The sequence below is a fragment of the Musa acuminata genome, chromosome BXJ1-6 (assembly GCF_036884655.1).
Source record: "Musa acuminata AAA Group cultivar baxijiao chromosome BXJ1-6, Cavendish_Baxijiao_AAA, whole genome shotgun sequence".
Taxonomy (NCBI): Eukaryota; Viridiplantae; Streptophyta; class Magnoliopsida; order Zingiberales; family Musaceae; genus Musa; species Musa acuminata.
This window is the reverse complement of record NC_088332.1, coordinates 3,905,849-3,925,685: the sequence shown is the minus strand read 5'-3', so window position 1 is coordinate 3,925,685 and position 19,837 is coordinate 3,905,849. Positions and strand designations below refer to the sequence as shown.

Sequence of the window (19,837 nt, the reverse complement as noted above, 5' to 3'; positions counted from 1 at the left end):
TTGAAACCCTAAAACCCAAATTTATAGATAGAGCCAACATAACATGACACGTGCGTCGCATGTGATTAAAAGAGATCAGAATTCATGAATAAATCTGGACCGCTCGATGCGGCATAGCTCCTCGGCCAATGAAATGGTAGAATTAAGACCTAAAAACGATTTTTTTGGGTTAAATCGAATCGAGCCAAACAGTAGTCGAAACTTCGATTTAGTTTAATAGTTCGACGACTCCATTTGGTTAGAGAAATATGAACAAGGATATTACTATTTATTTATTTTTATTTATTTTTATTTATTATTATTATTATTTTTTAAAAATTTAAACTATCTCATTTATATTATAAATGAACGTAAAAACACTTTTTTTTATTATTATCCTTCTCCTCTATATATATCGAGGGGGGCTAAAGATCGAACGAATTACAAACATCCACAAGAATAAAATAAAGAGTTATGAGAGAAGGAAAAAAAAATGAAAACGGAAAAATGATACAAGGATTATAGATAATAAAATAATATTTTTAGTTTTATTTATAAAATATTATGAATATAAAAAAATCAATGGTAACGAAAGGGTTATGAAAAAGCTTCATATGAAAACAATGGTTTGGATTCGTCGCAAGAAAGAGTAATCCTGTAATCGTTGGGGCATGGCCCGTAGATAAACAAAAAAACGAAACCTAAAAAGGAGTTATAAAAGGTTATTTTGAAACAAAAAACAATATAAAAGCAATAAGAAAAAAGATAATTAAAGTAATCTTATTAGCCATTTCCGGCAGTGCCATGTGATTATATTTCCATGCATGCAGGGCACAAAAAACCAGCTCTGATGTTTTCCTCCAAAATTTTCAACAATCAAACACGTTCAAAAATCTCAACTACATACAATTGTAGGAATCACCACAAACTATGAGAATAAATCATGAGTCTTATCTGTCAACTCCTATCAGCAACTATCAGGGCAGTTTCCCTCTAAACTGTTCCTCGGAATCCCCAGAAGACTTGATTTATGCTTCTCTTACTAGATGGTGCTCGGTATCCATCCATTTCTTGGAGTCTCAAGCATAGAAAAAAGGTAGAGGGCATTATGATGAGCCATTCTATCTGCTTCCATGAGAAATCATATAAGTTAGCTATGTAATTGTAAAAGAAGAAGAGATTTTACCCGGAAATCCTCAGATACAGGCCATTACCCTTGTAAACCCACAAAATTTGATAACATAGCTAGTCTGTATCTGGATCTGCATCAACAATATCCGGTAGTGAATCGAGGGACACTGAATCAGAATCATAAGCAAGCATTGGCTCCTTTTGCTTATAAGAGACATCCAAGCTGTTAGAGGCATCAACTGCAACCGCAGTTGCAGTCGAAACGGTTCCCAATTCCTCTAGAGCTCCTAAATTACTGGAAAATTCACCTGCGACAGTGTTGGACATGCTGACATCATTATTCTCATGAGCCATCTCATCCCCGGGTACATCGCAGATGGCAGCCTCACCTTCATCTGGAGCAGTCCTGTCAGTACGCAACATAACATTATTCCCTGAATTAAGCTCTTCCATTTTGTCTGACTCAACCATATTTTCTTCTTTGCTCGGGCATGATGCTTCCACTTCATGCTTCCTCGATGGTTGTTGGGTTCCTTCAATAATCTCATGACCTCTAGTTGAATCAACCCCTACATGTTTTTCTCCCATAGAAATGTTCAAACCCTGAACAGGTTGCTCTTCTTCACCAGCACCAAGCCAGCCATTCAACAAATCATCATCATCGTCCTCATCCATTTCCTCTGCTGCTCCTCGATTGCCCATTGGAAAATAAGGAATGTTTGGTTTTTGGCTGCTGCGGAACGTATTTCCTGGGAATGTTTTTATGAAACCTTCATCAAGTGCAGAGCTCGTGGAAACTTGAAAGTCAACTAGAGGAAGGGCTCGGGGATGGATAAGAACTTCTAAGGCCAGTAATGCATGTGCACAGAATACAGCAAGTTCTGTTCCAGTTTCCAGTTTTCCTGCAAAAACATGTTGCATTCACTAAACTTGAACAGCCACATGTGCTTGGATGAAAAATGAGTTGGTAAGCAATGAGTATAACTGGTGAAGTTTGCAAGCGGAGACTAGGAACATCAGGTTAAGGTACTAGAAATTTCCAAGTCTCTGTCAATTTTCTTGCAATTGAGATACCTGGGGTTTGTCCAGGCATCGTTCACCTGAAAACTAAATGTACTAACACCTAGATTAGATGCTTCTAATATCATAATGACACACTCATGAGCCATCTACAAAAACACTTGAAAAGAGCAGAATTAGTAGTACTGTCTATTTCTTTGTCATCAATGTCCTAATTCCCTAATAATACATGCAAAATTTTCCCAATCCCCAGGAAATTCACATGACAATAATGAAAGACGAGAAACATATTTTGGGCAATCAGGCAGAATATCACTCAGAAGAAATAATCAGAGAATCTAGAAATCAGGTGGAATGTTAATAATAAACTAATTCGGCAGAATGGAAAAATCAGGTGCACCAAGAAACTAGAAGCCAGTGTATTTGAATAAGACCATGCATGGTGACCAACTGCAAAACAAGGATACTACTAAATGCTTACTATACTCAATTCAGTCTGTATCCAGGACCAGTACTTATCAGATAGCTTCATTGTAGTATCAAATTTTCAATAATTATTAACTGCATCATTTTTTTTACCAACATTGTGACATATTGGCAAATTCATTTTATCTTAGCAGTACACCTCATACTCTCATTGGCTCAAGAAGTGACCAACTCTTTCAATGGGAAACAATGTACACAGTCCTGTTTATCAGGCTCATAATGTTGAGAAGTGATAGCCACATTCATGGTAAACATTCTATTAGTCAAACACAGGAAGCCTAAAACTGAAGCTGCAAAAGCAGAATCATCAATCAATGAAATCCCAGGCCTTTTGGAAGCAACAGCTATGACAGGCAGTTAAAACTACCATCCAAGTATAATCCAGAAGACTATATAGGAAACCCCACCAATGTAAACAAGGATAGTACTATAATCATGCTTGAAATGGTGACAAATTATCAGTTTCACAAATCTGAACCCCCATGTCTTGGGGATAGACAAACATCAAATGCTTTATGATTTTACCTTGGCGAAAAAGTTCAAGTCCTTCTGACAAGTATGGAGGGCGAACATGTGATGGAGAAAGCAAAGATGCTAAGAGAGCTCGTAATGCTGCCAGCTGGAGATTTTCTCGGGAAATTGTTGACCCTACATTTGCATCCAAACACTTATAGTAATCTGACCTCACATCGTATGCATTTTTTGCTACATTTATCAAAAGCATATCCATATCTGACCGCCAACATTCTGATCTCAAAGAACCTCCCTGGGAAGGAGAAACATTTGAGAGATTGCCATAAACATGTAAGTAGAAATAATTTTGAAGACAATGAACCACAGAGAATCAGTATGAAACAAATATAATATTGCAATAAACATGTCAATAGTTATGAATAAAATTAACTCTACAACTGATTTATGAAAAAGCACCCAACACCACAACAAATATCAACGACTCAAAATGATCCTCCAAGGTTCATTCCTCAGCAAATTTTAATATTGCACAGTCATGTCAATATCTATAAGAGGGGAAAAAAAATTCCTTTTCATTTAAAAGCAATACACTTTAAATGGCATCAACAATTGCCAGCCCTAGACTCCAGAAGGTTTATTAGGAATTCATGAAAAACATATATCATATAAGATTACTAAAGAGCTTATAGCACTTGCAGGTAATTACGCAACATGCTATATCAAATATAGGATTTTCTAGGAATGTACAAACTCATCTCTTGAATGTCATCACCTAAGAGATCAAGCTTAATGCATACTATTTCTAAGGTTCCAACCCATGAGAAAAAAAAAAAAAATTTCAGTCTCTATAATTAACTTCAAAATTTTATCCCTTACATGATTAACAATCTCTTGTCTTCCTGCATACAGATCAAACTAGCTAAAAAGATAAAGAAAAACTTTTTAGAATAAACTTAAAATTTTGATTTTTTATTTTGCGGTGTCTGTTGTTTCTCCAAATTGTAGTATACATTCCAAAAAGAGGTGCCTTTGGAAGGACACAGTACAAAAGCAAACACATTTCTAAAAGCAAACATATTTCTGATGCAACAGGAACTTTTGGAAAGTGGATGATGTGCTCACAAGATTAATTTCTTTTTGCAGCAATATGCTCGTAATCGATTAAACTTGTTATAGTAAAACAAGTATATGCAATATAGTCAACTAGTGTCGAAAGACATACTGCAGTCAAAAGAGCTTCCAGTGCTTCCAAGGCAGCTATCTTTACAGAAAGAGGAGTGGCTGGTTTGATGCTGATTACTGTTCTCTCTCTATCAATACCATTCGAGTGTTGCCTTGTTGATCCAGAAGCATGTTTCCTCTTCTTTAGGCTACTTTGCAGCAAACTCTGGTCATCTGACAAGTGCTTTCTGGGTAAAAGTGCATTGCTTCCAGGGTTATCAATCAGATCAACAAAAGCATTGTTGATTAATTCTTGAGCAAGGTACAAAGCCATTCCTGATCAAGACCCAAACCTGCAAATTAGTAAGAGTTTAACCTAATTACCATAAGCAGAAATACAATAACATACAAAACTAGTTTTAATTTTTGCATGTCGTAGATGCGCAAAGCAAGAACAGCTCTCACTAAAATAGGAGTTTTGTATCACATACCATACCATGCATAAAAGTCTTAGTAGTTATTGCCCCACCACATATAACATTATTGTGAAATTGTTCTTCCCACTAAATGTACAACACTACAATTAAGTTTGTATTTGTGAACAGAAGCACGGAAAACAAATAGGAATTTGCATAGTGCAATGCAGAGATGGTGGAGACACAACACAGAAGCAGCATTATGAAAAAAAGAAATAGGAAAGGCTAATAAAGTGTATTGTAGTATGCATTTCACTAGTCATCATCATAACAGAGGTAGTTTATTTGGTGACCAATTTGAGATAAACCACAAACATAAAGATCTTACAAGAGCATAAATGTCAGAAACATCAATTTTGCATTCTGTTAAAAGAACAGAACTGAATTGGTGGTAATTTTTACTTAAACAACAATAAACATAATAAAAACATATATTTTTGAATGTCAAAAAAGAGAACACGCCAACATGCCAAATTTTACAATGCTCGAGACGAAAAGAAATTATTTCTGTGATACTAATAATTTGTCAAACTAAAGAAGCATTAGGACCTTTATCAGTTTGGTCAGATATGAGTTATTAGAAAACATGCTAGCCGGCTTGAGGGAAGTATTCTGAGATATCTTGCCAGAGACACATACCAAACATTATATTGCTACTGTTACATCACAAGAAAACATTTTTATTCAGGTTTCAGGAAGCACTGAAAACAAACTTCAATGCAAGAAAGCAAGAAACAATTCATGATCAATGACCAAAACTTGAGTGAAGAGCTTTCTTTTTCTAGTACGTCAGACAATCTAGAAGATACAAAATAACTCACTTGAACAAGTTGCAATTTCCAGAAGTAGACTTATACATCATAAAATGGAAAACATACACAAGAAGCTTCTGAGTCAACTCATACAGATGAATGATAGCCCAACTTTTAATGGTATGCAATTTAATCAGTTCATAGTGGGCTGACTACTGTTACTTATTGAGTCCCAGAGATGTTGAACAACAAATAAGAAATGCAGGAAAATATTTGATAGGACAAGTATCTAAAGAGTAGCACCACCTAAAAGGTTCTGGTGAAGATTAATGCATAACTGCTAATTAATGTTAACATAAAAAGGAAACAACAAACATAACAAAAAAGAAAAAAAAGAACTTTGTAAACAACTCAGGAATACACCTAGATTACAAAGTGGTATTCATTACCTAACAAATGACGATGTTGGCAAAATATGGCAAGCATAATAAAACAAATTACAAATACTCTAGATCAAGAGACTAGAGCTTTATGGTATGGAGGTTGGTTAGTCACTACGTAGCACAATATGTGCCACAAGCACAGATCAGTACATTGATGCCAAAGAAGGAAAAGCCAGGATACAAGTGGGGAAAAGGAGTAACAAAATCCAGTTCCAGCATGTCTTCTGGCTGTCTTTGGGCAATCATAAAAGGAACATGCCAAACTGAACAGTGTGTATGGAGCTCACAACAATTAATCATGATGAAAAATCTACACATTTAAATGTAAATATTATCTCCCAAGATTGTTCAGCTGCAATCCTTGACAAATAATGATTTTAAATGTTGCAAAAAAAAGAAGAGAATACCACTGAGGTTGGAAAATGCCACTTACCAACACCCATGGAGATCAGCAATAACTGGATAACGGAATACAGTTTTATCCTTATAGCTGGCAATGTAGCTCTCCTGAAATACTCGGTGAGAATTCGTGCAACATTGGCAGCATGTGGTAGAAGCTGGCTGCAGGTAAATATCAAAACAAAAGAAATTAAACCGTTAAGAAAGCTAGTTTCCTGACTGTTAAAGAAACTGCTTGAATCATCCTATCAGCCATAATTCCACAACGCTGAGCTAAACATGAAGCTTAATCTACATTCAGCTTTAAAATCCGGGCAAATAACATCTTCTAAGATATTTGGTTGCTGTATGACCCACTAAATAAACTTAAGGTACTCAAATTTCGTTCAATAAGCTACAACAACCACAATGATATGCAGATGATCCTTACCTTCGTACTCCCTTAACAACAGCAATCAAAAGATCCAAAGTGTCCAAATGCAGCGCTGGAAGCTCAACACAGATAAGTTCTTGATGCATGACAGTTGTGAATGGCATGAAGGATCCACGTACAGAACCATCCACCGTAAGCACTCTCCCAAGCATAGCAACCAAAGGGCGAACAGGAACACTTACCTTTGTTAAATTAGACACATCAGCAATAACATTAGGAACTTATCTGACAAACAACTTACAATGCTCCAGTAGCTCTAGTGAAAAAACAATGAATAAGCATCAGACCTGAGTAGGGAAAGGATTGGTAAGCATCAAGCAGCAACAATGCATCAGAGTAGATATTGTGGGGAATATCAATTCATGAAACATTTTTGTTGGTAGTTCTGATGCTTCTCTCAATCTTGACTGAACCCCCAATCGAGAAGGGGGATCTTTTCCTGGTGGAATTAACAGCCTCACAACAGTAGAACCTTTAGTTTCTGCACCAAATAAATGATATGTTAAACAAAACAGAAAAAGGCTCATAGACCATAAACAATAGCTTGGTATACCTCCTTCTAGTCCTTCTAAGGCATTGCTCAAAAGCATATCTATCTCTATTATAATCTTTTGCATCATGATGGACCAGCTATCTTCATCACCTTTTATCCTAGGTAGTAATGCCAAACAACGGGCAATTTTCTGAACAACAACAACAAACCATTTTTTTCTAAATAAGAAAAAAGAAAAAAAGTAAATTGTACAAGCAACAGGAAAAACCATGTATCTGGGAACAAAAAGACCATAAGAATGCAACATTAAGCAAAAGAGAGTGTTGACAGCGAGAGAGCAAACACCATCACCACTCACCCTCGATAAATCTGCATTGGATTTTGCTGAAAGAATCTTTGATACCAGAGCAGCTTCTACCTGTCATGATATTTATCTAGTTAGCAGTCTTACTGTAGTCTTGTTCAAAAAAGCCATAACAGAAGTAGAATAATTCCTTTAACTGAAACTTGAGATGTAGGCTAAGCTATTTATTCATTAACATGAAAGGTCCAAGCCATTCTAAACTCATATTTCATACTCCAACAGTCCAACCTTCCTTTCACACATGTATGCAAATACAAGCTTCTCCTCCGTGTACTCATCTATTCTTAGTTGCATATGAACCCGACATATTCCTAACTTCCCAATTTATTTACCATATGCAGCTGCTAATGTTACCTAATGAAACTAGTGCTTCATTCTCCCTCTATCACCACACTTTCTTTCTTCCAAACAGGAAAAACACTATAAACTGCTTAACAGGTTAAAACCAACTCTCTTAGCACACACTTATATCAAGCCAAAATTGTGGCTAAAACACTTTTCTAACAGACACAAAACCAAGTCTAATTGATCACTTACAACATGTAAGTTCAAACTTCAAACCACCCAGTTGGAGATGTTATTTCAAGCCATGACATAAAGATCCCATTCATTTCACCACTTTGCAATGACCTGGTTTATAGATCTCATTCATTTCTCCAGCACTAATCAGCAATAGGATGGCAAATAGTCTCAGATTCATTGCTTGAGGCCCATGACCATCTCAGCCCTCCCAAGAGTGTCATTGCTCAAAAAGATGTGCTCGGAATGAGGGTTTTCCTGAAGACATATACTGTGAATCCTATAACAATTCCCAGAACAAAAAAATGAAACTAAATTTACCAAGATATACATACACACACACACACACACACACACACACACACAAAACAAGATCCTGATATTCATGAAAGAAGACTAACAGAGAAGGAATATATTTTACCATCAAGAAGCACAAAACAAAGCCAGAAAGTGAACTCACATTGTCATAGTGACGATGCACAGGAGGAAAGAACATTAAAATGACATATAACAAATCAAGCACCCCTTCCTGCAAGGATGTAGAATTCACACCATAAATTCACTACCTAGCAAGCAGCTACAGACCAAGACGGTTATATTGCTAAGAGAACGAAACTCACCAATACAGCATCCGATTCACTCTCATTCAACAACTCAAGAACCAGCAGGATAACCTTCCCAGAAAGATTTGTTGCATCTTTCTTCAAGTTTGAAAAACCAGTTAACCTAATCTCATAACATTCGTAATATCGTTTAGAAAAACAGGACTGCAGAGGGAAGTTAATGTCTTTAATATCAACTGCATTTTCAACGTAAACAGAACAAAAAAAACTAGAATCATGAAAAAGACACCATAAAAACCAAATTGTATGAGAGATTAAGGTAACAATAACCAGTACAATTTGCATACAATTTACAAAGTCTGCAAAATATGAACTATGCAGTCAACAGAATATTACCAAAAAAATTCACAAAGGCAATTTACTCATCTAGATTTCACCAAATGGATTATTACTTAGTAAACTTAATTTCTGAACACCTCCAAGGCAACCTGATGGTGGGTGCCCATTCAAACTGTTGCCCACCATACCAAGCTTAGCATGAAAGGCAAGAAATCATACTCATATATCCCAATTGTCCAAAAAGATACTGTGAAGGCATCAAAATTGATACCATAAAAGATCAGACAATTCAGGACTGATTTTGACAGGATTCAGCAATTGTAGGCAATTAAGATAAAGAACCGAAGCAAAAGAGGTACACAAAACAAATAGCCAAGAGAAATCGAATAAAAATAAGAAAATATAGACAGAGTAGACAGAATCAAGAGGAAATGTCTGTAGTACATTAAACTTCTTTATTCAAGAAACACATAAGTGTATGACATTTGCTTTATCTTAACCTCTCTTTGTGAAGAAAGATTTAAGTTAGACTTGAACAAATATTTCCATAAGTATTAATGGCCAGCAGTAAATTGTTGGTTATATGGCTACACACTAATGTGGCAGTTAATACTCATTTGATCTCTATCATGGGTTCATTAAAGCCTAAAAACTACTAAAACATCACAGAACACAAAAAACTGAGAATAGATTAATAAAGATAGAGTACATGAAATGTTCAGAGTCAGAATTAAAATGGTTCTAAACTAATGATATTTATGAAGGTTGTATATTGGAATCCTTGCAGCAGGAACTTTGCAAAAACTATAAAATATAAACTCCAAATTTCCATAATCCAGAAGCTTTATAAGAATCACGATTCCTAATATTTGGAACCAAGATTAGTAAGATGTAATCCAGTCTATCTTGAACCATTTCCTTGAGAAATATGGCATCACTTTATCTCAAACAAACCTTGTTAAATGCAAATAAAATTGTAAGAATTAGTTCAACTAAAATATAATTTTTGGATCCTCTCTCAAGGTAAAGAAAGTGTACAATGCTTGATGAAAGACAAATATACAACAATATGCATAGATACAAAATACATCCTACATTATCTTTCTAAACCTTGCTGCTTCCTCAAATTTGCACTAACACAACCTAAATCCATTGTTGGACCTGCTTCGTGCTACTTAAATCAGAATTTCATAATCAACAAGTGACAATATGAGATTCTTTTTTCTCATTATGTGTCATTAATTTGTTAACATTTTGCATATTCAACTGTTCCACAATGAAAAGAAAAAAAACCAATGGTTTATTATGACGTTCCAGTTCTTTTCTAGCAACCAATGGAATTTTCTCTCCACACATCTGAAGACTCGTGATCAATTTGGTTCAGCCCAATGCGAAGACATTCAAGCATAAGTCAGAAAACAATGCAACAACTGGTTCATTTAATTAAGACAAATCAATCAGTTAGTTGGAAGAGGCAACAAACAAGAAGGTGCTTCTATTGAGTGAACCTGAAATGTTCTTCAATTACTTGTATCCATAAAAATATACAACAAATCAATAGTCTGAACTATCAGTAAATATGAGCTCAGAAGTCAACAAACCTCATGAAAAAATCAGATAAGGAAGCACAAACAGCCACTTTTACAAAACTGGAGCTGGATGGTATCTGCTCACAGCAAAAAAAAAGTAAAACAACCATTGCAATATATGCTTTCCATGTTAACATTTGATGTATCCTCTATAAAATTGCATACATGAATACATGTCTGAAAGCAATGAGTTGATATATTGATTTCTTATTTGAAGTATAATAATTAGCAGAGTTATTAAAATGCTAACAAAAACACCAATAGATCACAAATGCTCCACATGATAGTAAAGGCAGAGTTGTTTGAAACATCTATTACTGTGGAAAAAACAACAGGGAGACTCCATAATTCAATACATACAATCACTTAAGATTCCTAAACAAAACTTGAATTAGGCAAAAACATAATATGTTTGGGAAAATAATGCCAACAGACACGGTAAAGATGCAGTCGTAACAAGTTTACCTGTATACCTAACAGGAGCTTCTGGAACCAAAGAGAATATGATGCCATGAAACGAGCAGAGCTGCACTCTTCACAACTTACACCAAGCAAAGATACACCCACCCAAAGTTTGTCTGGCTACAACCACTCAAGAAATGAAAGCAGCTTAGGTGAATGTTCATTTGTTTGGCTACAACCACTAAGAAAAAAGGGCAGATGAAAGTGAAAATGTTCATCTACATGAATAAACGGAAGCCAAAGCTCAACAACTTTAAGAAACATGCTAAATAGCAACAAACGCAACAAACTATTAATTTCAATTTTCACCATTAAAACTGCATAAACAAGTAATCACAATGTTGATATTCTTGACTAGACTATTCAAACATGATAAAGCTGTGCTCGAATAACCAGAACACCAAATCTTAAGGCGAATGACAGGCACCAGCAAAGTTGAATGGATCAGTACAAAAAGACTTATGCTGTTAAAGCAGACTTCCAGTAATAGTAATTGCTTTATCCGCAATTTTTGCCTTCCACTGCATGGAAAATTTTCCCTAAACACAAAGATATAAAATAGTACCTCGTAAAAAGTGACAGCTCGGTCTCTCTAAGCAGGAGGAATCGTAAAGCAGCGGAACCCATACCATCTTACTGGAGGCCAATGACAGGACACGTTCGATCCAGGCATCCACGGCGGTCCGCCAGGCCTCGATCAGCTTCGCGTCGGAGAGATCGGGGACGTGCTCGGAGAGGAGGCTGTGGGTCTTGATGGACGCGAGGATGGATGAGAGCTCGGAGGGGCTCGGGGCGGGGCCGCTCTCCTCGGGTAGGCGGTCCCTCACTAGCGACCGCAGCAGGCGTGGCTTCAGCCGGGGGTCGTTCATGCCCTCCAGGTAGTCAGTGATCGCCATTGGAGGCGCCGAGGAGCTCCAAATCCGTCTCAAGGAGAAGGATAACGGGTGTATGCACTTGAAACCCTAGAGAGAGAGAGACAGACAGACGACGTTACGACAAATAACGAGGTGGGAAGGGTTAAGCCACCTAGGGTTTAATCGCCGCGTGTTGGGCGGGGGCAGAGAGGAGCGGAGAGGACGCGAGTAGATCTCAACCGTCCACTCTACCGCCCATCTTTTTATGAAAAAGCAGAACCCAAAAAAAGAGAAATTCCAATTAAAAATATCCATATACTCTACATATGACGTAGCTACATGTAAGGCTTAATCCTTAGTGATCAATCAAAATATTTCACGAATCTTAAAAAGTTGCCTACCCAAGCCCCCCAATTCTCCAACGATTTGTCTACGAATCTTGAAAATTGCACGACTCTTCAAGTGAGGGATGCATGTTTCGGCCCACCATGTCTCGAAATATTTGCCTACGTAAGACCGTTAAGTCGAATTGAGCCGGTCCATCACAATCGGTACCAAGTGAAGTGACGAATCACGTCCGTTCATTAATCAATCCGCTCTCACGACAGCCGTCTGATCGATGGGCTTCCTTACGGACTTCCGCACTATACCGTCACCGCCCACATCAATCCCATCGGACGGTCCTCCGCGCTCGGGGCCGACCCTTATCCCACCTGGAGATCCGTGCCGTCCATGTGACCGCACCGCCTCGCGCGTGCGAGTCCCGAGCCACACGCGTCGTACGTACATCAATCTCCGGCTCAGTCCTCGCGGTTCGGTGAGCTGGACATTGAGATCCGCACCAAGAAGCAATTGAACGGTGGATGATAGACCCGTGTCACGGGAGTCTCGTGCTTCGCTGCACTTGATCCACTGCCTCCTTCGATGGGTCAGGTCACCCCGTTCGGGACTTTAAATCCACGTCGCAACTTACCCTATCCGAAACGTATTCCTTGCCTTCCCTTCGACCGATCGAGCACAAATCGTAAGGCGTTCCCCATGATGCAATCTTCATCGATCCGAGGCACGCTTCCTTGATTTCCCCCTAATCTCATCATGCGTACGATTCTCAAAGAACTTCTCTTTTATGCAAAATTTGGGGATGAACGCAAATTTTTAATCTTGTGAAAACGTATTAAGGTTTGGATCTGCACGGAAATTATTGGAAGCGATTAATTTTTTTTGTTTTTCATGCTTTTGGTATCTCTTTGGCAACTTCTTCACAGATTATTCAATCGAAATTTTCGTTTTTGGTGTTGAAGGCATTGAATGAAATATTGTAAAGCTGTAAGATTTACTCCAAGAAAGGGGATTAGGGTTTGGAGGAAAGAATTTTCGACTGTGGAAGAGTGGAAGGCAGGATTTTGCGCGGATGAGCGAATCAGGAAAACCATTGAAATCACTGGAAGATGCAGAACTTCCCGGGAATCATAACCCCATGCTGCCGCTTCTTAACGAGGGGTCTGAAATGGTAACCTGCCCCCGTGGAGATGGAAAAGCTGGAGCTGAAGGCTCAGTAGTTGTAGGACTGGAAGTTGATTCTGTGGTAGATGATGTACCTGGCACCATATCTGATTCCCGAATAGAAACGACCGTCGTTGAGAAGAAACCTGATTTTTTTGAGAATGCAGTGGCCAAGGATTCCTATGGAGCGGAAGTGGCACATGTGAGCAGTGGTGGTATTAATGCTACTGCTGGTGTTGCTGGCGAGGAAACGGCTGTTAGAATGGAATCCGATGGCTTGGAAGCAGCACCATTAAGTATTGCGGATGTCAATGCTACTGATGTTGTTGATGATGAAGGAGCTACTGTTAGAAAGGAATCTGATGGCTCAGAAATTCTGTCAGGATCCCATCATGATATGAATGCATTCAATAGTGTCGATGAAGTGGATAATGCTGCTGGGAAGGAACGTAATGGTTCAGACATGCCATCTACTAGCTACGAGAGGATAAAGGCCATTGATGATGCAACTAAGGCTATTGATCATGTTGCAGATAAGCAGATTGATTTTGAAGACGCTACTGATGGTGGTTCCATGGTTGCTTTGCCTGATAAGGTTCCCCAAAAGGTCAGTACTCTTGTGGCTGCGGCCATGAAGAAGTATGCGGCACCGAGATCATCCAGTTATCATGGAGTTACTAAGTGAGTTCTGAAGCAGAGCTTATCCAATAGAAACTTTAACCTTGATGAAGGCCTTGAAACTGATTTTTGGAACTTCATGATGATCTGTTCGTGATTTGGTTACAGGTTAAAGTGGAGTGGAAAATTTGAAGCACATCTCTGGGACAACACAAGCAGAGTTGAAGGCCGGAAACGAAAAGGCAAACATGGTATGTGTTACAGTTTTTATTTTTTATTTTTTAGTATGTGTTACAGTTTATTTGCCTTGTTTTAGCAATTGTATTGCATTTATGGAAGTTACTAATGCAACCATGGCATGAACATTGTATCTCACCAAGGATTTTCTCTTCAAAAGAGATGAAAAGTGTGTTTAAAACTGCTTTTGTGAAGAGCATTTAGGATACTGCTTTATACATTTATGGAATTGAGAATACATTCTTAGATACTAGTTTGTGTTTGTCCTTTTGGAAAGCAGTTTATACATTGATGGAATTGAGAATGCATTCTTAGGTACTAGTTTGTGTTTATCTTTTATGGAAAACAGTACGTCTTTTCAATTAGATTTCAAATTGGATTGTTATTATCAGCTACCAAGGAATGGTCATCATTGTCGCTAAAGGGCGGCTTGATAAAATGAAAGAAGAAGCTGGGAGGGAATTATCTCTAGGTATCTACAGTATAACAATGGTGAGCCTTTGTTCTTAACAATCAGATATTGACTACACTGGACCCTTTCCTACATTTGAGTTTCTATTATGGAGCTTCAACTTCCCTTCCCCCATCCTCTTTGCAAATCAGACATACAAGTTATGTGCATGTCCATTAATTACCACATCTCCCTTGACTGTATGCTGCCTCACTCACTTTCACAAGTCGTGCCTTCCACATGCCACGTCAGCTGCATTTGCAACCTTCATCGTGACTGCCACTCATGCTTGAGTTCTTTGACAGCAAGGACTTGGAAGTCCTGTTTCAAGCATCAGGAGCCCACGACCTTAAGAAGTAATTGAATATTTCCCCTATTTCCTTCTCCAGGCATCCTAGGGTGTGTGAATCATCAAGGCCCTAAAAAGGCATTCAGTTAGACTTAACAAGAGAGCAGAAAAGACTGCCATCAAGTTCAACTATGAGGCTTTCCTGTTCTGTTGGGTTCACATTTCTGACCCCATTAAGTCATTGTACTGTTTCATGTTCTATTTCTATGGGTGGTGGTTGCTCTGGCACTTGTATTTGCCTAGGCTCCCTGCATAACAATAAGCCAGACTGGTTGAGTCTCAAGAGAGAGAACAATTTTAAGTGCTCCTTTGAGCTATTGTATAAGAGACTTAATGATCACCTTGACTATTAGACAACTATCTGTCCCATTGAGTTTACTTCTTGGAATTTATGATCATGGAATTGCTAATTTTTTGGTGCATTGGATGACACAATATCTTATAGTTACACTAATATATGAAATAATGAATTTTCGGTTCTAATTCCTAGAAGGTTACTTATGTACCTTTGGTGGTGTTGAAGTTTAGGACTATATGGCAATGTTTCTCTTGTAAGAGCTGAAGTAAAAAAGTTTCTCGGTGATGATCTCTCCATTTGCAATTTTCCATGCTTATTTTCATTGATAGTCTTACCATTTTGGCTTCTATGGGACTTGCAGCAATATCCAGTCATATGGTGGATATGAGATAAACAACTTGATACTTTTTATTATAATATATTCAATTCAAGTATATTTGAAGATGCAATGATGTTCAACTTCTTTATAAATCTTTTTGCCTGATGACTACCTGTTTGCAAGGGCTAATGTCTATCCTGTTGAAAGCTTTACTACCTAGTATCCCTATTGTTATTGATAATGAGTTTCATACTTATTGATTATGATACAAAAAAAGAAACGAAGAAGAGATGGAATTTAGGATCTCAAAGGATTAATTATCCAATTTACATTGGACGGGTCATATCTTCCACTTACCTGCATATTATATATGGAACTCAATGGACAATTAGTGGTGCCAAGGAGGTTCGAGTGGTTTTTGAAGGAGTCAAATCTGTTTAGCACTTTCTTTTCTCCCGTCATCACTTTCATACATAAACTTATGCTTCCTCTAAATGCTCCCCCTTCTCTCTCTTTCTTTTCCTCTCTCACTTGCAAACACATGCACGCACACACACTGTTACAAATTCCATTTGTATCCTTGTACATCTCATTTCATTTAGCAGGAGTAATATATGGATCTTTTGCTACTATTGAACTTCGTAAAAAATCACATCCTTAGTTAACTTGAGACTATATATAGTGTCTAGTAATATCTTATTAGTCTTTTTCCATCACCCATCATATCGCTAATAGCAATTGCTTCATCTCTTCTATCTACAATATATATACGTCTCCTCTGCACATGTTCATATCATCCTAAATGATTCTCTCTCATCTTATCTTATATTGAAGCTATGCCCTAATTTATTTACAAATGACTTTTTATATCTTTCCTAGTAACTCCATGTATCAATCTCAATATTCTCATCTAAACGACAAACTTTTTTTTTTTTTGTAAATGTTATTGCTTAATTGTCCAACATTCAGATCTATAGTGCATCGTCAATTACTAGTAGGGATGATAGAGCAGCACAAAATCCACATGGTAAGAAGACATGTTGATTAGATCAGTCCGATAAGCTATACTTCTTTCCTGATTGGTTGTGGATGCATACTTCCTTGTAGGCATTTTCTTCTCCTTTTCTAAGTATAATATTGAAAAATATTTTTGCATATACATTATCAGTTGTTAAGTGCAATAAATTAGGATTACCCTTTTCTAAGTATAGCTAGATATGACCACTGATAGAGTATATCAAGTTGAACATGGATTGGAGTTATCTGTGGAGTCCAGATAATAATTTTAGATTTAGTAGAATTGTAATCTTTCATAAATTCAGATTTTTTGTGTTCTTTAATCAAATTCTTCACTGTTATTGTTCTGGGATTATAGTGTATAGTAGCTAGATATGATCACTGATGTAGGAATATATCAAGTTCAACATGGATTGGAGTTAAACTTTGAAGTCCAGATAATAATTTTGGATCGAGTTTAATTGTCTTCTTTCATAAATTCAAAATTTTGGTGATCTTTATTTGAATTATTCGCTGGTGTTCTGGGATTCCGATGTATTGTGGCTAGATATGACCGCTGATGCAGGTGTGAAGTTCAACATGATTGAAATTATCTGTACTCTGTAGAGCCCACTTTATAATTTCTGAATTTCTGATCAAGTCTAATTGTATTCTTTCATAGATTAATTTTTTGGTTTTCTTTTTTTTTTAATTCTTCACTGTTGTTCTGAGATTCTTGTAGCATCGAGTTCCCTTGTTCTGTTTTGAGCCCAAGAATTCATGGTTAGGCCTAAATCATGTATTTCTGTATTTTCTACATGTCATTTTTTATTAGAACATTTTTGTCTGAAGTTAAAATTTCAGCAAATGCCTTTTCTTTCAAATCTGTATCTTATAGAGCATTTTCTCCTTGTCCTAGATCAATATAAAGCTTAAAATAAAGGTCTATTGGCTTGAGATAATTGAAGATGTCAGTCCTCTAATTTGTGTGTGTGTGTGTGTGTGTGTGTGTGTATCCAAATGCAACTTAGTGGACTCTGGACTTACTCTCTACTTCTTGTGTGTGTGTGTGTGTGTGTGTGTGTGTGTGTGTGTGTATCCAAATGCAACTTAGTGGACTCTGGACTTACTCTCTACTTCTTTTCATTTTGGTGACTTGGGGCTCACTTGTTCATGAGTTGTAAGAGATTTGCCGATGTATTCATTAATGGACTTTCAGTCAGTTTGGAGTTTGATGTAAAGTTTTGTTTTCTATGATTCCATCCTTCAGGAGTTGTTGGCATTGTATTTTAGCAGGAGTGTTGATGAATCATGGTTGCCTTCTTTGTTGTTTGGTGTTCTTTAATTCCTTGTTTTTACAATTCAATTCTGTTGAATCTCGTCATGACAAGTACATGTTGCTGAGATAGAGATGTTTTTCTGATTCTTTTTCTTGGTTTGCAATTCTGGGACATATGTGTGGTTATGATCATTGCAAATGGCTGTTGCAACGGTTGTGCTTCAGTGTATTTAGGTCAGTATCGATAATAATGTGTCTTTCATTTAGTCTATCAAGCAAAACTTGTTTTTACAGTGGTTTTGATAAGTTGATGCAGGTAGCTATGTTTCTGAGGAGATGGCGGCACGTGCACATGATCTTGCTGCTCTTAAATACTGGGGTCCGGGCCCGGCCACCAAGCTTAACTTCCCTGTAAGATATATGCAATTTTTTATCTTCTTAATACAATGTTTGGAATTCATGATTTATTAATGCATTTATTGAAATTTATAGGTTTCTGATTATGAAAATGAACTCGAAAACATGAAGACTATGTCTCAAGAGGAATTTGTTGCCTATGTGAGGAGGTATACTGACGAAACTGAATAATTCTGAATCATCATATCATTTTGCTTTTTATCTTTTTAGCTTATCCTGATATTTGCTTCAACAGAAAAAGTAGTTGTTTCTCCAGAGGGGCTTCTGTTTACAGAGGAGTGACGAGGTTGTCCTCTCATTCATGTTATATTTTTGGTTAATTAAATGTTTTTTCATAAAATGCAACCTTCATGGCTTTGGTTGCTTCTCCGTGGACGAGCCTTGGCGCCATGATAACGTTGTTGCTCTTTTGCAACCTGATCATGTGTGATCAGGTCCAAGTCACGGAAACAACTTTTGTGCTTGGTACATTGATCATCTCCAGACACTGCCATTTTTTTACTTTCGTTACGACGTCACTTACTGACCAAAGCTTCTGTTGCATTTTGGTATGCCATCTTCGGACCAGAAGACGGAAAGATGGCAAGTGGCAAGCTCGAATCGGTCGAGTTGGTGACCTCAAGGACGCCAAGGACATCTACCTCGGAACTTTTGGTGAGCAATCCCCTAGATTCGTCTCATCTTTTGGAATTTTAGGTCAATGTTACTCACACCATTGCCGAACTTCCGTCAACGTCAGATACTGAAGAAGAGGCTGCTGAGGCATATGACATTGCAGCCATTCAACTTCGCGGAGTGCATGCAGTGACGAATTTTGACCTTAGTAACTACTGCGAGGGAGGTACAAGACGACCGGATGATTCGTTTAGGCTTGAGATGTGAAGTCGAATGATGTTTCGGCTTGTTGAATGATCGATCGATTTTCCAGGATTGGGGATGTAGTGTGGTTGCTACCTGTAATTTGTGTTTGTGTCGGTGGCCGGTGGCCGGAGCCTTCTTGTGGCTCTTCGGATGACTCTACCCAAGATCAAATGGAATTTGTTGCTGCTTGTAGATTTCAATCCCTACATTCAAGTATCAATCTCTGTTTGCTTGTTCATCGGACTGTTGTGCGATGGAGTCGTTCACCCACCAACGGGAAAGAATAAGGCCAGGTGACAGTGGGCCCCGAAGAATATCATTCATTCTATCCAATGGCATGTCGGGTGGTTGTGTGGGTACGCGAACGTAAATTATTTATGTTCACTACTTTTTTCATCGTTAACCCACTACGCACAGGCCCACATAACTACCGCCCAGAATCTGGGCCATCAAGTGTGGGATCCACAAGGAGTGCCTTCCCTTTTGTCCAATCATGATAGACAGGGCGCTTCGGGTTGCTGCTTTTGAGTCGTCCACAGAAGCGCCCGAAGAACGCGGAGGGGGTACGTGTG

General features: G+C 37.8%; 2 protein-coding genes across 11 annotated transcripts; one reads left to right on the top strand and one right to left on the bottom strand.

Annotated features, from left to right (window-relative positions):
* Positions 1–733: 733 nt before the first annotated feature.
* LOC135675700 (uncharacterized) lies at positions 734–12,106 on the bottom strand. 2 transcript variants are annotated; one of them, XM_065186108.1, is made up of 14 exons: positions 11,713–12,106; positions 11,087–11,203; positions 10,634–10,698; positions 8,751–8,856; positions 8,591–8,659; positions 7,606–7,665; positions 7,308–7,437; positions 7,042–7,235; positions 6,752–6,936; positions 6,356–6,483; positions 4,313–4,587; positions 3,142–3,382; positions 1,194–2,012; positions 734–1,104 (listed from the first exon to the last, which is right to left on the bottom strand). In XM_065186108.1, the coding sequence occupies exons 1-13, from the start codon at positions 11,977–11,979 to the stop codon at positions 1,225–1,227; spliced, it is 2,625 nt and encodes an 874-aa protein (XP_065042180.1). In that variant the 5' UTR covers positions 11,980–12,106; the 3' UTR covers positions 734–1,104; positions 1,194–1,224. The 2 variants fall into 2 exon arrangements, with proteins under 2 accessions (XP_065042180.1, XP_065042179.1); XM_065186107.1 differs by having other exon boundaries at positions 734–2,012.
* Positions 12,107–12,863: 757 nt separating this feature from the next.
* LOC103986801 (AP2-like ethylene-responsive transcription factor AIL7) lies at positions 12,864–19,471 on the top strand. 9 transcript variants are annotated; one of them, XM_009404902.3, is made up of 9 exons: positions 12,880–13,036; positions 13,239–14,121; positions 14,227–14,309; positions 18,213–18,221; positions 18,304–18,398; positions 18,480–18,553; positions 18,640–18,690; positions 18,976–19,058; positions 19,144–19,471. In XM_009404902.3, the coding sequence occupies exons 2-9, from the start codon at positions 13,349–13,351 to the stop codon at positions 19,284–19,286; spliced, it is 1,311 nt and encodes a 436-aa protein (XP_009403177.2). In that variant the 5' UTR covers positions 12,880–13,036; positions 13,239–13,348; the 3' UTR covers positions 19,287–19,471. The 9 variants fall into 9 exon arrangements, with proteins under 9 accessions (XP_065042171.1, XP_009403177.2, XP_065042177.1 ...); XM_065186099.1 differs by lacking the exon at positions 18,213–18,221 and having other exon boundaries at positions 12,864–13,000; positions 18,295–18,398; positions 18,973–19,058; XM_065186105.1 differs by lacking the exon at positions 18,213–18,221.
* The last annotated feature ends 366 nt before the right edge of the window (positions 19,472–19,837 follow it).

Excerpts from the sequence above, each read along its gene's own strand:
- LOC135675700 (XM_065186107.1), bottom strand. The coding sequence starts at position 11,979 with ATGGCGATCACTGACTACCTGGAGGGCATGAACGACCCCCGGCTGAAG. Across the intron at positions 7,236-7,307 it reads CTTAGAAGGACTAGAAGGAG|AAACTAAAGGTTCTACTGTT; the intron begins GTATACCAAGCT and ends TATTTGGTGCAG. Across the intron at positions 2,013-3,141 it reads ACTTGAACTTTTTCGCCAAG|GAAAACTGGAAACTGGAACA; the intron begins GTAAAATCATAA and ends ATGTTTTTGCAG.
- LOC103986801 (XM_065186099.1), top strand. The coding sequence starts at position 13,349 with ATGAGCGAATCAGGAAAACCATTGAAATCACTGGAAGATGCAGAACTT. Across the intron at positions 18,399-18,479 it reads CCACCAAGCTTAACTTCCCT|GTTTCTGATTATGAAAATGA; the intron begins GTAAGATATATG and ends TGAAATTTATAG. Across the intron at positions 18,554-18,639 it reads TTTGTTGCCTATGTGAGGAG|AAAAAGTAGTTGTTTCTCCA; the intron begins GTATACTGACGA and ends TTGCTTCAACAG.